The sequence below is a fragment of the Oryzias melastigma genome, linkage group LG21 (genome assembly GCF_002922805.2).
Source record: "Oryzias melastigma strain HK-1 linkage group LG21, ASM292280v2, whole genome shotgun sequence".
NCBI classification, from domain to species: domain Eukaryota; kingdom Metazoa; phylum Chordata; class Actinopteri; order Beloniformes; family Adrianichthyidae; genus Oryzias; species Oryzias melastigma.
In genome coordinates, this window is record NC_050532.1 from 4,549,947 (window position 1) to 4,563,232 (window position 13,286).

The window sequence follows — 13,286 nt, forward strand, 5'->3', positions numbered from 1 at the left end:
CTTCATAGCCTCGCAACCAATTGTAAACCGCGTACGACCATGAAGGCGGGGCTTAGACTTTATCTCAATTCTGATTGGCCAAACGGTTACACAATGCAAGAGGAAAAGCAGTTTGAGATGAGCAAGTATGACTCTACAGTTTTTAATGTAATAGTTATGGATTTAAAAAAATTGACGCTTATGAGTATAAATTTGATTAATAAAAGGAATAGACTATTATATTAAACTAACTAAGACTTTTAATTATAGTCACCATTTCAAAGTTTCGTTATTAATTTAGTACTATTTTTTTTCACGAAACAGAACTTCACCATCAACATTTAGCTTTAAAATCAACCATCAATTTTGCATTTTTTCTATTTTTAAAAATATATTGAACCTTTATATTACCCAGAAGTCCCATAGATATGAGATCTCTTTCTTTTGACATTACCCTCTAATAAAGAAAAATAAATCAGGAAGGTTGTCAATTTCGGATTTAATTTTTATTGCGATTTACATAGCTCCACTTTTTTCTTCTTACACCCATAACAACAAACATTATGATCAAGTTTCCTTGCAACAAAATGTAGTCATTTGGAATGGAATTAGAGTGAAACCAACCTTGACATTTTACACACTTTTCACAATAAGACAACAGCAGTTCCTCATACTTTTGTATCTGTATCTTCAATATATACACATATGTATTTAACTTAAACAGTATCACACAAAAACCAAGCACGACATAGTAGCCGAATACATTTTCTCTCATAAACGTATCATCACTTCTTCTGTAAATAACAAAAAAAAGAACACTGTTGAAATCAGCAGGGTGATCAGGTGAAGCAAATTTAAGGAGTTCAAGTTATAAGGAATGATGTGAGCTGTGAAAATAAAGGGAATAAACCCCACTAATATTGAGTTTTTTACTCCAATGAATCACAGCTTTTTTTGTATTATATTAACTGTTTTGTGTTTTTTGTTCACAAAAGAAAGGCTGACACAACACACAAACATTTACTCCAGGCTCGTGTTGAGGGAAAACGGCGATGATGATGAGAACTTAATCCATCCTGATCTTCTGATTGGTCATCCTGTAGATGATGCTGTCGTAACCTGGGTCCATGTTCCACAGGTTATAAGCAATGGCGATGACGGCGAGGACCAGCACGATCATCAGCCACAGCACGATGTTGAAGATCACGGCGTACTCAAAGTTGTACTTGTAGGCCAGGTTGTACGGGCTGCCAGGGTTACTCTGGAGAAGAAAAACAAGGCACGCTCTTTTATACCTCCATTTTGGCTCTCTGACTAAAGAAAAATAAAATAATAAAATAATTTTAAACAACAATATGTATCTTCGCTGCACGTAATTAAGTGCAGGGAAGTGCATCCAAGGCTAAGTAAGTAAGTAAAATCCAACTTTATTTATAAGGCTAAATGTTGTTGTTGGTTGCACATATTAACCTAACAATTTGTGGTATTTACATAATTTTAATTTTAAGGTAAAATGGGTCATTATGGGTTAAGTACACCATATAGGTCAACTAACACAGGTAGGGTCACTTGGTTAGCTCGGATTTAAGTTTAGTTAGTAATGTTCACAAATTTTTAGCAATAACAGTAAAATTAACTGTGTAAAGTTTGTTTTTTTCTTAATCTCAATTGATATTATCCTACCCATTTTATTTGACATGATCCTGTGGGCAACTTTTATTTTGAAAGGAAGTCAAGTGAAATTCTGTCAAAAGTTATTTTGCATATTTAGAATGAAAAATGCAAATTTCCCTTTATGTTTTATTTATTTCAAAAATAAAATTTAAATTATCGTAATAGTAACAATGACATAAATACAAAGCAGTGTCGTAAATAGACTTTGTGTCTCTCACTGGGTTGTGGTCGGTCAGAAATCGACCTGCAAGACTTACAATCTGCTTAGATTCCAGGATTGAGCGAGACTTCCTGGTCAGAGGAGCTTCAAATGTTTTCACGGTGACAACCTCCACAGCAGCACTGTTGCCATAGAGACGATACATGTCCTCTCCAAACTAGAATGAAGAGAACGTAGGAGGTTAAAATGCGGTTCTGTTGAAGGCCTCTGCCTTCCCTTCAGTGCTCCTCAGTACCTTCTGAAGGACAGAAGCGAGGATGGATGTGGCATCCCGGTACTGAGGAGAGTCTTTGCCGTAGAGGCGGCTCAGCTCCTCCAGCCCGGAGAGCTCCAGCGAGTACAGGTCAGGGGAGTTGTCCTTGGCCAGGTGTCGGTGTCTCTGCAGCTGAAAGGCATTTGAGTCAAAGCTAATGAAATACTTTCTCTATGACAGAAGAAAATGATATGCCTCTTACCAGAGCTGTGATATCATGCAGCACTTGCACCTCAGACAGGAAGAGTAAATCCGCCTAAGAAAATAAAAGCATCAGGAGTGAAGATACGGTTCCTTTTCCACCCAGAAATGCAATTTTAAGCTTTGTTTTCTTTTTACATGTCCTCCATCATGGGAAAAATGCAACTAGAACATGGTAAAAACAACAAAAACAGGATTTTCATGAGAGTGGGTCTTTAAGAAGACATACCTCTGCGTTTCTGCTGAGGGAGTTGAGGGGAAAAGAAGTGAGCACTGAGCCGTCCTGGGACAGACGAGCGCGGATCTGCTGCAGGGTGACTGGCAGGTCCTCAAACACGGCATTAGCTTTGCCAAGCATGTAAAGTCTCTAAGAAGGAGAAAACAAACAATATGAGGGAAGAGCGGGCTCCCCAGGGGTCCAAATCTGTTGTGAGCTCACCTCCTCACTGGGGGCCAGCTGAAGCACCACGGGAGTGTACTCGGCAAACATGGAGTGTACGGTCTCTGCAACACTGTCCAGAGTGAAGGGCACCGGCTGTGTGAAACAAAATAAAAACCCTCAGTAATTACCATGAAATACCGCTTTTTTTGTAGAAAACTCTTTGACTCACGTTCTCCAAGGGGTAAGAAGCGACACTCTGAGGCAAATCCAGGCTGTCAACTCCCCTCACGACCACCAGGACGTTAGCCCGGGGTCGCTGGAACAGCGGACCAGCCTGGAGGCCCGGCCAAGACAGATCCTGCACAAAGAAAAGGTTCTTTCAGAAAAAGAAGCACAGCAGGGGCATGTATGACGAGGGGATATATGACTTACCTCTTCTACAGAGAAACCCATAGTTAGAGCCACCAGGTCTGGGATCTTCTCTCCAGAAAGGGGCCAGTCCCCTTTCTGAAAAGACAAAAACTCTGGAGCCTGCAGCACGGTCAAGCTGTCTCCACGGACACCTGAGGGAAAGAGAGGGATAGACAGAAACACTGGCATTAAAACAAAGACTCTACAACATGTGAACGTCTGTATTAATAGTTCTGAACCCATTTCTCCTCTGAACATCATATGCTGGCAGGTTCTCTGCTAAATGAATCCACCATTGACCAAAGGAATAAACTCCTGGGAGCTCCAGTTTTCAAATCTGAGCTAATTTACAACTAAAACATGTGACTTCTTCTCTGTTTTTGAAATCTAGAGATAATTTAAGTGTAATTGAAGATGAAAATGTTGGTTTAAAAGGTTAAAAATCAATGATATCACAACATTTGGACAACATTTTGTTTAATACGCTAAATTTCCCACCTCAAAGTGGTAGAAATCCATTCTATAAAGATGCACAACTCTGATATAAGTATTATTTTCCAGACTAAAACATATATGCTTTCATAAAAGTGCAGCTAAACAGACAAAACTTTTATGAATTAATTTTAAACAAAAGTTTAACAACTACGACTTCATTCAAAAGGAGAAGCAAAAATTGTAACAATTTTCACCCAATTCCTAATAAACATTCCATTCCATACCATCACACTACCACCACCTGTTCAGCAAATACTCCAGTATGTTCCATAGTTATGAGGCCTAAACGTAAAGCTAGTATTTAGGAACATAATAATCCTGGATTTTAAGTGTATCTAAATAATAATATATATATATTTTTTAACTACTATTTTTTTCTTCGTATTGTGTTTCCACTGAAAACTGTTCTGTGATTGGCTGAGAGATGTGATGGAGAATAAAGACACAGAAGTGTTTTCATCCTCACACATAGTTATAATTCTATAAAACTAGTTACATTAATAACTGGGGATTCAACAGAAGAAACATTGATTTATAGCTCCTTTCATTTTTTTTATTTATCTTAATGAAGTCAACTCTCATACAAATAATGTATATGTCCAAATAGTCGCTTTTTTTTTTGTTTTTTTTTTTAACTAAATGCATTAGCCTCAGTTTGCTAGCCTCTGGTTGTGATTCTGAATGCTGAATTTGATCAAGTAGCTTTTCCTCTGAGTTTTAGATTTGATCCAGGAGTGTGCTGGAAGTGCATTCAAGAACACTTTGACTATATTAAAACAAAAACTGACAAATTCAGTCTTTTCTGGTGAAAGTTTTGCTCCAGAGGAGAGGAAAGTCTTCTGTTTTCCTGTTCCAGCTCATCAACCAGGTATCTACAATCTTCAAATTTGTTCAATAATTTTGCCAAAATAAGCAGTCAATGACGATATAGAGGGTTAGATGGAGGTGGATGAATCGCCTAAAAAAGAGAAGCTGAAATACAATACAGAAAATCAGGAAGCAGTTGCTCCATGTGCTGCGGACTGAACCAAATTGCGTTTTTCTTTTTTCCAAATAGCAGAACTTGGTCTCTCTGTCACCAAATGGAATCCGTTTGATTTCTGATTTAAAAACACTGTTCTAATAGTATTAAAAGTAGTTATATTGTTAGTTATTTTTCCTTTTCCTAACTGCTTGAAAAACAGGTTTCCTCTAGCAAATGATATGAAAGAAAAAGTAAAATTTTTATTAAAATGAACTCAATAAAATTACTCAACCTCATTGACGTCTATCACTAAAAATCAAATCACTTTGGCTCTATAATTTAGACATTATATAGGTGATTTTTTTTCATTGTTGGAAAGAAATTCAAGCATCATGGTGGTAAAAGAAAATCAAATTCTTAGATTTGCTAAATCAATTATGACTTGTTTTATTAACCAAATTTTCTCAGAACCCAGCTAAAGTGGATAGAGGAAATTCATTAACAAAAAGTTACTAATGGAGACTAGTTCAATTTTTATGTTATTATAGACCTTAAATTTGATCTAAATCAGTATTTGACTTGAGGCTATGCAGAAACACTAACATTAAACACTTTAACTACACTTGTAAAATGAATAAAAACTATTTTGACAAGTAAAGATTTCAAAACAAAGATTACATGGAAAAATAAACCAAAGTGAACAGATTTAAACAACATACGATAATCTAAACGTTATTTACAGACGTAAAAGAGACAAAGTCGGTGAGTTTTCTCCTTAAATAAATGCATTTAAGGAGAGGTTGTGATAACTCAGCAGAGGTCGCTTTAACACAGCAGGAGGTCCACTCCACTCGTGACATGATGAATGAAGAGGAACTCGGACCTTGTCACATGACAGCTTGATAAAACGACAAACCAGTTTCCAGAAAATCCAAAAGTCTCAACTCTTTCCAAATTTCAGACGAAACCACTTTCAGTGCTGGACTTCAGACGTGTATAAATGTCTCCTTCTAGCATTAGCTGTCAAATCAATCTTAGCTAAATGCTAACGCTCTGACGTGGTAACAAAACGCTTCATTCATGACCTTCTACTACTATCCCGGAGGTTACCCGGGGTTTATCCAACACTAATCCTGACAGTAATACTGACTGAATGATTTACGGATGGAAGATTATGACCTGAACCTTCCCAGAAGCTAACTAAACTAGCAATGCTAGCAATGACTCCCTCGGTTTATTTCCGCCCCTTCATCCCAGTTCCGCTTCGTGACGCCACGCTCTTACAACCCGTTCAGAAAAGTAAATCCCATTAAGGTGTGAGATCTGTTGATGGATTCGCATTTTTACCTGCAATGGCGACGACCAGCGTTACGGCGAGAACAGCCTCCATCCTTAAAGAGCTCCTCGGTGACATCTTCTTCCTGCGATCAGCTGACCCACGTGACGGACGAGGAGATCACGTGACAGGGAAGCGACAACGACACATTTTAAACTTACTGTATTTTTTACGGTCAATGCTTAGCTATAATATTAATAATAATAATAAATCATTTTAGCTTCAATATAATATAATATAATATAATATAATATAATATAATATAATATAATATAATATAATATAATATAATATAATATAATATAATATAATACGATAATTCTAGACACCTTTTTAAAGTTTCCTGTTTTGTACTTTTTGTAGTTCGTCACTATTATTGTTCTTAGTTTTTCCTTTCTTTTATTGTACTTTTAATAGTGATTTTATTCTATATGACTGTATTTTATGTTCTGTTTGTTGTGTTTACGTTTGGACTTCGAGTCTGTAAAAAAATATCCAATAATAATCTGCCCAACAACTAAATAGTTTTCACATTCTAAAGCATTCTTCTACTTTAACACTTTTCTAATAATTATTGTCGTTTTAATTCAGATGGGGTCACCTATTATTTAACAAATTAATTAGTTAATGAACTTACATAAATGCATATATATTGTACTTATATACTTTTAGCTAAAAGTACTTCACTTGCAGTATATTTTATGAAGCCTATTTAAGCATAATTATAGCAAGTTTATCATGTACATGTCATGTAGAAAGTAAAAGTTGAATAATTATTAATACTTAATTGGAACATTTTAAGCTTATAATAAATATATTTGATATAAAAAGTAAACTTAAGTATAGCCTACTGTTTTACTTTTAGTATATACTTGTTTTACACTCAAATAACTACTTTTTTTCTAAAGATACACATGCAGAGCCCACATGAGAATCACAAATCATAACATGAATATGTAAACAATTGTTTTAAAAGATTGCCAGATTTTGTCATTTTTTATTCATTAGTTATTTAAAGCAAATTAGATCTGGACAAGAATATTTTAAATTTAGCTTTTAGCGGACGGCTTTGGTGCAGAGGTAGAGCGGTCTGAGGACGGAGGTTCGGTTCCCGCCAACATGTCAAAGTGTCCTTGGGCGAGACACTGACCCGACATTGGTCCTGGTGGTTATAGATTGAATTTATAAGAGTGTGAATGCGTGTGTGTGCGTGGGTTTAAGAGCTTAAGGCCTTAAACAATGCAATAAAGAGCTTTGAAGTATAAGTGTACACTATTTACCATTTATCCAGGCAGTTTTTGTGTTTTTGTAATAGTTTTCTTTCCTTTTTTCTGTTGTGTTTCTTAGCCTGTCTTGCTAATTTAGTCTGGACCATACTAAGTTTTTGCATTTTTTTTCTCTCTTTTTTGCTGTGTTAAACTGCCTTAAATATCTTTTCAAGTGACTTGAAAATTGTATTTTCTCTTCTTGTAAATTTTGCTGAAACATACCTTAGAAATTAGCACCTATTTTCAACAAAGAAGTTTTTGTTTTATTTTGAAAATGTTGCTTTTATACTTTTAAAAAATAGTTGAGACCATGAGTGGACTAAGTTCTTTCCTTTTTCCTTTCCTTTGTAAGCTCACATGTTTCACTGCCGTCATATTTCTCCCTAATCACTAATTACCAACCCTAAAGTGTTAAGTATCAATTAAACGTCTCTCTGATCAGATGAATAATGCAGAGAAGCTCATTGGTTCAGACATTAGCAGCAAAGCAGAGCTGCACACAGTCATTCCAGGGATATTTAAGCAGTTATGAAGAAAAATCCTCTTTCTATGAAATAGATGACCACCATGAACTTTATTTCTGTGAAATATCTACCTCTTTATTTTCTCTGGGATGATGTCTATTAATAAACCTTAATAGCTTGTTCCATTCACAGACGAGCCTTTAAGCTGGAGCGATTCTTCTTGGTTCACTAAAGAGGGAAGTGAGTCAGAGGATTTCCATGACTGCGACCTTCCTCAGAATGTGATGCTGCCCCTTTTCTGATCCTCCGGCCTTCTCAATTAGCTGACGGACAGCTGACGCCCCTCAACCAAGGTCCGTGCGGCAAGTCAATCACGCCGTTTCTGTGAGATGATCGAACTTTACTGATAAATAAGACAAGCAGTTAGCTTCTCTTTACTCTCAAACATCTTGTAGAAATGAGTTCAACTGAAGTATCTTTAAATTAACCAGATTATTAGATATTCTAAGGTTGTAAAATCTGAATAATTGTTGTTAAAAGTGGATATTTGGAGGCAGCTGTTCAGAAATCGTATTTCTTCAGTGAACACGACCAGCACAAAATGACTGTTATTACTGTGTAACTGTGAAGAACTCAACTAAATCCAGAATAGTGATAAAAATTAAAGCCAATGTATTCCCTCACTGTGCTTATTTGACAAATTACTTTTGCTTATTTAAATACAGAAACAACACTTGCAGATTTGAAGGTTGTTTTTTTTCTGCAGACTCCTGGCCAGGTTGAACACTTCTTACTTCAGAAACAAAATATTTGTGGCAAACCCAGCTCATAACAGATTTTGTTCATAAAGCTGTCCTTCATGAAGAACCAGCAAATCTAAACTTCACGGTCACGTCTGGGAAAAATAAATCCATCCACTGCTGCCTGTTTAAAAATGATGTCTAGTAAAAAAAATTAAAAAATATATAGTTTTGTCTGTCTGAGTAAACAAAAACAAATATCGGGGATTTAAAAAAGAGAATATTTACCTTCCGAGAATCACAACAACAATTTCAACCAAATTAGGGGAACTAGGGCTAAAACGACTATTCAAATACTCAGATGTTCCTGTCCCTGAAAAGTTACGTTTTAATATTTCCAACGACTGAGATTGCTGATGTGCAATTTTTTATAAATATTGTAGAATAAAAATACACTTCAGGCAACGTAATTATCACAATAAAATGCTGAATCATGTTGGATTTTATAAACTAAACAAACTGAATGTTCTACTTTCACCGGAAGTATAAAACGTCAAAATAAAGCGTTAGTGAAGATTCTAATTTTCAAAGTAAAAGTATCTAATGTTTTTTGTTGGTGAAAAAAATTAGACTTAAGTTCAGTTCATTTAAATAAGTTCAGAAAAAAATGTTTTGAATATAGTCGATATTTAACTTTAAAAAAAGTAAAATGAAATGAAGGAATCTTACAAAAACCTTGTAATATGACGACTGGTGGAGAAAATGTATTGGAACACATCTGTAAAATGTTCATCTAAATTTTGGGAGTTTTTTTGGTGTTTCTGCTAAAGGTATAATTAAACTTCTCTGTTGGAAACAATGTTGTCAATTTAGATCAAAGAACCTCACATGAGTGTTTTCTAGTGGTTCCATTTCTATGTAGATGTTTCTGTGTCTACTGTCTTCTACTAGAACTGAACTCAGAAAAACTTTGAGGATTTGTTGTTAAATGATCCCAAGTGACGATGATGTTTAAGTTTTGTGTTGTTTTTTTTTTTTGTTGTTGCTAAATTTAATCAAAATGTGGCATTGTTTGAAGTGGAAAATATCTTTTTTGCCTGTTTCTATCTGTGTGTTTTGTTATTCTATAATCCTGTTGTAGATACAATTATAAATTAAGGTGATTCAATACATATTATTTTATTTTTAGTAATCTAGCAAAAAGACAAACAGATAACAGCCATTCAGACAGTTTTATGAAGCATGATTTGATCTGTGAATTGTTGATTTTGATTCATGAATTGAATCATTTCCTCACTAAGTAAGTCATTCTTATATAAATAACACATTAGTTAAAAATTTGTTTTTGTTTTTTCAGCTTAAAAATGCCAGTTTAACAACTTTATTATTAATCTAATTCAATTAATACTGGTTAATACTTTCCCAATAGTGCAAGGGCTTTATTTTCATATACATAGAAAATCTAGCATGTATCATGGAGAGATGAGTGACATTAAAAATAGACATTAAATGAGCAAAAAATGAAGCATTTAGAAAATAATAGAAAATGATGAACCCTTTTTTGAAAGCATTCTTTATTTACAGCATTCATTAAATTCTATTTCCACACAATGAGAACTATTTAGATAAAACTTATGAATATTATAACTCCCCTTAAGTAGTGTTCTGTAAGGATTTGTTTTAACTTTGCTCAAAGCTCGTGAAATCATTTTACAACTGGGGATTATCTTTCAGTTTACACACAGTATAAAAACCTTAGTGCAGGTTTAGCTGTCACTTGAGAAAGCATCACAACAAAAACAAGAAATCAGAGTAAGAAAAATGACTTTTGATGCTGACAAAACAGGAGAAGGAAATACAAAGTTATCACAGCGATTTCAAGTGTAAAGAGCTGGAGTGAGAAGTATGATTCGGAAATTGAGTGAGAGCCACACAGTACAAAACACGGCTTGCAGAGGCAGGAAGTGGAAGATTTTAAAGACTACGGAAAGAAAACTGGTGAGAGATGTGTTTACAGACCCCAGAAGAACTACCAAAACACGAGTGAGTGACGTAGTCATGTCAGGAATCGTATTTTAAAGAAAAGAATCCCTAGAGCTCGCATGGTTCCAAACCAAAAAACTCCCTTTCTGTAGACTGAAGTCTGCTGAGGGAGAAAGATCGTGCAGACTGGAAGCAGGTTAGATGACCGAATTATGAAATTAAATGCTGATGTTTGGAGAAGGAAGAGACAGGAATACAACCCAAGGAAATATGATGGTGGAAGTATTATGGTATGGGGGTTAGGAGTCTCATCACAATGGAAGGAATCATAAAGAAAGAAGGTTATGTGGAATTGCAGTCAGCAGCAGAACTGGGTCCAGGTTGTTTTCCAACATGACTCAAAATATTTGGTGCTCCTGGCGAAGAACTACCTTCAGAGGATGAAGGTTATTCCCAAAAGCCTGACTTGAATCCCACTGAAAATGTTTGTGGTGAACTGAAGACTAAAGTCTTTGCTGGAAAGCCATAAAAACTGAAGGAGCTTGAGAGATTTGAGGATTCAAAAACTACAACCAACAACTGCAGGTTTAAAAAAAAAAAAAAGATAAATAATTTACTTGTTAGTGATTTTGTTTTTGTAAGATTATTCTTTGCTATAAGCAAAATAAAATATTGTAAACATAAAAAATAAAGCTGGGATGTTTGAAATATGTTATTGAAAATATTTTCTTGCAGAAAATAGCTTCTAAAAAAATTAAATGTTGATAGGAGGGCTAATATTGTAAATATGTGTGTATATTTACATTTATAGCTGAAATGCACTCAAAATATATTTAGTAGAGAACCATTCAACAAATGTCTCCCCACTGTGTTTTTTAAGTTTAATTTTTCAAATTAAAACATGTAAATGTATAAATAAAAGTTAGAATTTTCTTTAAATTATCTCATTAAAGGAGAAATATTTTATAAATATAGCTAAACATATCTCAAAAATGATTTTACCACGTTTGAACACTAGGTGGCAGTGCAGGACCACCAGCCTCCGAACAGCACGCGGAGTCCGGTGGCTCAGTCTCTCACGGCGCCAACAATACTGCAGCTCACCGGTAGGGGGCAGTGTAGGACCGCGCTCATGATTATTATGGTGGAAGACTCGCAGGCCGGAACTCCTCATATCAGGCTATAATGACACAAAGAAAGGTCGACTTTTTGGTTCGTCTTGCAGTTTGTATATTTATTTTAAAGCAACTTCTTTTGTAAAATATAAATACAAATTATGACATATTTTAATTACAAAGTTAAAACAAAAATGAACACACCAAAAAAGTACTTTTACTGCAGTAGCTTCCCTGTTATGTACAAGCTCTGTGCCGCAGGGTGAATATCAACATTGTCTTAAAACTTTATTATACAAACAACTTTGCAGTTTTGCGTGTTAAGTTAGTCTGAAAAACAAAAAAAAATTTCAACAAAGTAGCCCCTGAGGCTCAAGCGAGCACTGAAGTCTGAGGAAAAGGAAAAAAAAAAAAAAGAAGACATCATGTGCTTCCTATAAACACAAATACCACATTCAACAGCACAGCCTCAGTACTATTCTGTACAGATACACGCATGCACATGGGCTCTGTGCACTCACATTCTCCACCCGACACGGCTGCTGCCGTACAAAAATGTTCAGAGGGGAGCGGAAAAAAATATCTTGATATATATATAGCGTAAATATTTATTTATACATATATTAATTTAGAAAAATAAGACCATCGTTGCGTCTCTGGAGTCACAAACGCATTGTTCCTCGGTTAAAGGAGAGAAATGTTTCAGCCAGCAGGCAGGCAGGCAGGTCAGTCCGCCGCACGACCCTGAAGAAGTCCAAGATCGGCCGGGCTAAGGCATGTCGTCGTAACCTGCGGGTGGTTCTAAAGCAAACTTCAGTCGGTGGAGGACAAGGTCAGAGGTCAGCAGGTCAAAGGGTCAGGAGGAGCCCAGCTTGCCAATTGCCTTGATTCTGTCCTTGAGTTTGTCCCCTGGGTGGTCCCAGCGGTCGTCCAGACACTCCAGTGTTGAGCCTAGGAGCGCGGCCAGCTCGGCGCTGTCCTCCACCAGGTCCAGCAGCTCCTTGCTGTCCGGGTGAAAGCCCTCCAGCTCCTCGGGGCAGGAGAAGAGCTGGGACAGGGAGGCCTGGCGGTAGAACTCCGCCTCGGCCACGGTCACCACCTCCATGTGGGGGAAGGCCTGTCGGAAAGTGCGAGCGGACATCCGCAACCGCTGCAGCACATCGGACAGCAGCAGCCAGTTTTTTGGTCTGGAAAGGACAGAGGCGGGGTTAGGAGGAGAGCCGGCCCACGAAGGCACACCTGTTTGCCAGATCAAAGCTCACCCCTGGGAGAGGGACACCTGGATGTTGTAGCAGGGCAGCAGGGGTCGGTCGGAAAACTCGAACTCAAACACCTCCCTTTTGTCATCCTCGTCTTCGTCGTCTGGGCCTGGAGGGTCCGCCAAGATGTCATAAACACCGCCCTCTTCTCTAGACTCTGTCATGCAACAACAACAAAAAAGGCAGATTTTCCATAAAGCTGCCTCGACTAAAACAAGAGCATATTTAAGAGAGTTTGTAAGCAGAGGCGGACGCGCTCGGAGTGCTGATCAGTACTCACCACACACAGCGCTGCCATAGAATTCCCAATAAAGCCCTGGGTCGTCATCTGAGCGGCCCTGAAGGTCAGCAAAATAATCTGCAGAGAGAGGAGAGAGGCGAAGCCTGTTATTCAAGAGCCAGAGCCCTGGGGACAGGCAACGAGGCAAACACAATTGCCCTTGGAGACTACGGCAGAAAAATGGATAAAGAGCACAGAGGAGGAGGAGGAGGAGGAGGAGGGAGTGTCAAGAGGAAAAAATGAGAAACAAACAGAGCAAATG

The 13,286-nt window shown here is 36.9% G+C and overlaps 2 protein-coding genes across 4 annotated transcripts in view; both read right to left on the reverse strand.

Moving 5' to 3' along the window:
• Positions 1–459: 459 nt before the first annotated feature.
• atp6ap2 (ATPase H+ transporting accessory protein 2) lies at positions 460–6,055 on the reverse strand. The gene is made up of 9 exons (XM_024287157.2): positions 5,927–6,055; positions 3,142–3,272; positions 2,939–3,067; positions 2,767–2,862; positions 2,557–2,694; positions 2,329–2,382; positions 2,109–2,258; positions 1,911–2,030; positions 460–1,240 (listed from the first exon to the last, which is right to left on the reverse strand). Exons 1-9 carry the CDS (start codon positions 5,991–5,993, stop codon positions 1,046–1,048), a joined length of 1,080 nt encoding a protein of 359 aa, XP_024142925.1. The 5' UTR covers positions 5,994–6,055; the 3' UTR covers positions 460–1,045.
• Positions 6,056–11,589: 5,534 nt separating this feature from the next.
• Positions 11,590–13,286, reverse strand: part of bcor (BCL6 corepressor) — a 38,243-nt gene continuing 36,546 nt past the window's right edge. For all 3 annotated transcript variants that reach the window (XM_036209725.1, XM_024286114.2, XM_024286115.2), the window contains 3 exons: positions 13,025–13,102; positions 12,748–12,901; positions 11,590–12,672 (listed from right to left, as the gene is read on the reverse strand). In XM_036209725.1, the coding sequence (XP_036065618.1) occupies positions 12,342–12,672; positions 12,748–12,901; positions 13,025–13,102 (563 nt within the window). In that variant the 3' untranslated portion in view covers positions 11,590–12,341. The remainder of the gene's footprint in view (positions 12,673–12,747; positions 12,902–13,024; positions 13,103–13,286) is intronic.

What these genes read in the sequence shown, in the direction of transcription:
- atp6ap2 (XM_024287157.2), bottom strand. Translation starts at nt 5,993, where the DNA reads ATGTCACCGAGGAGCTCTTTAAGGATGGAGGCTGTTCTCGCCGTAACG. An exon ending in CCCTCAGCAGAAACGCAGAG is followed by an intron (nt 2,383 to 2,556) that starts GTATGTCTTCTT and finishes TTATTTTCTTAG; the next exon opens with GCGGATTTACTCTTCCTGTC. An exon ending in TGCATGATATCACAGCTCTG is followed by an intron (nt 2,259 to 2,328) that starts GTAAGAGGCATA and finishes AATGCCTTTCAG; the next exon opens with CTGCAGAGACACCGACACCT.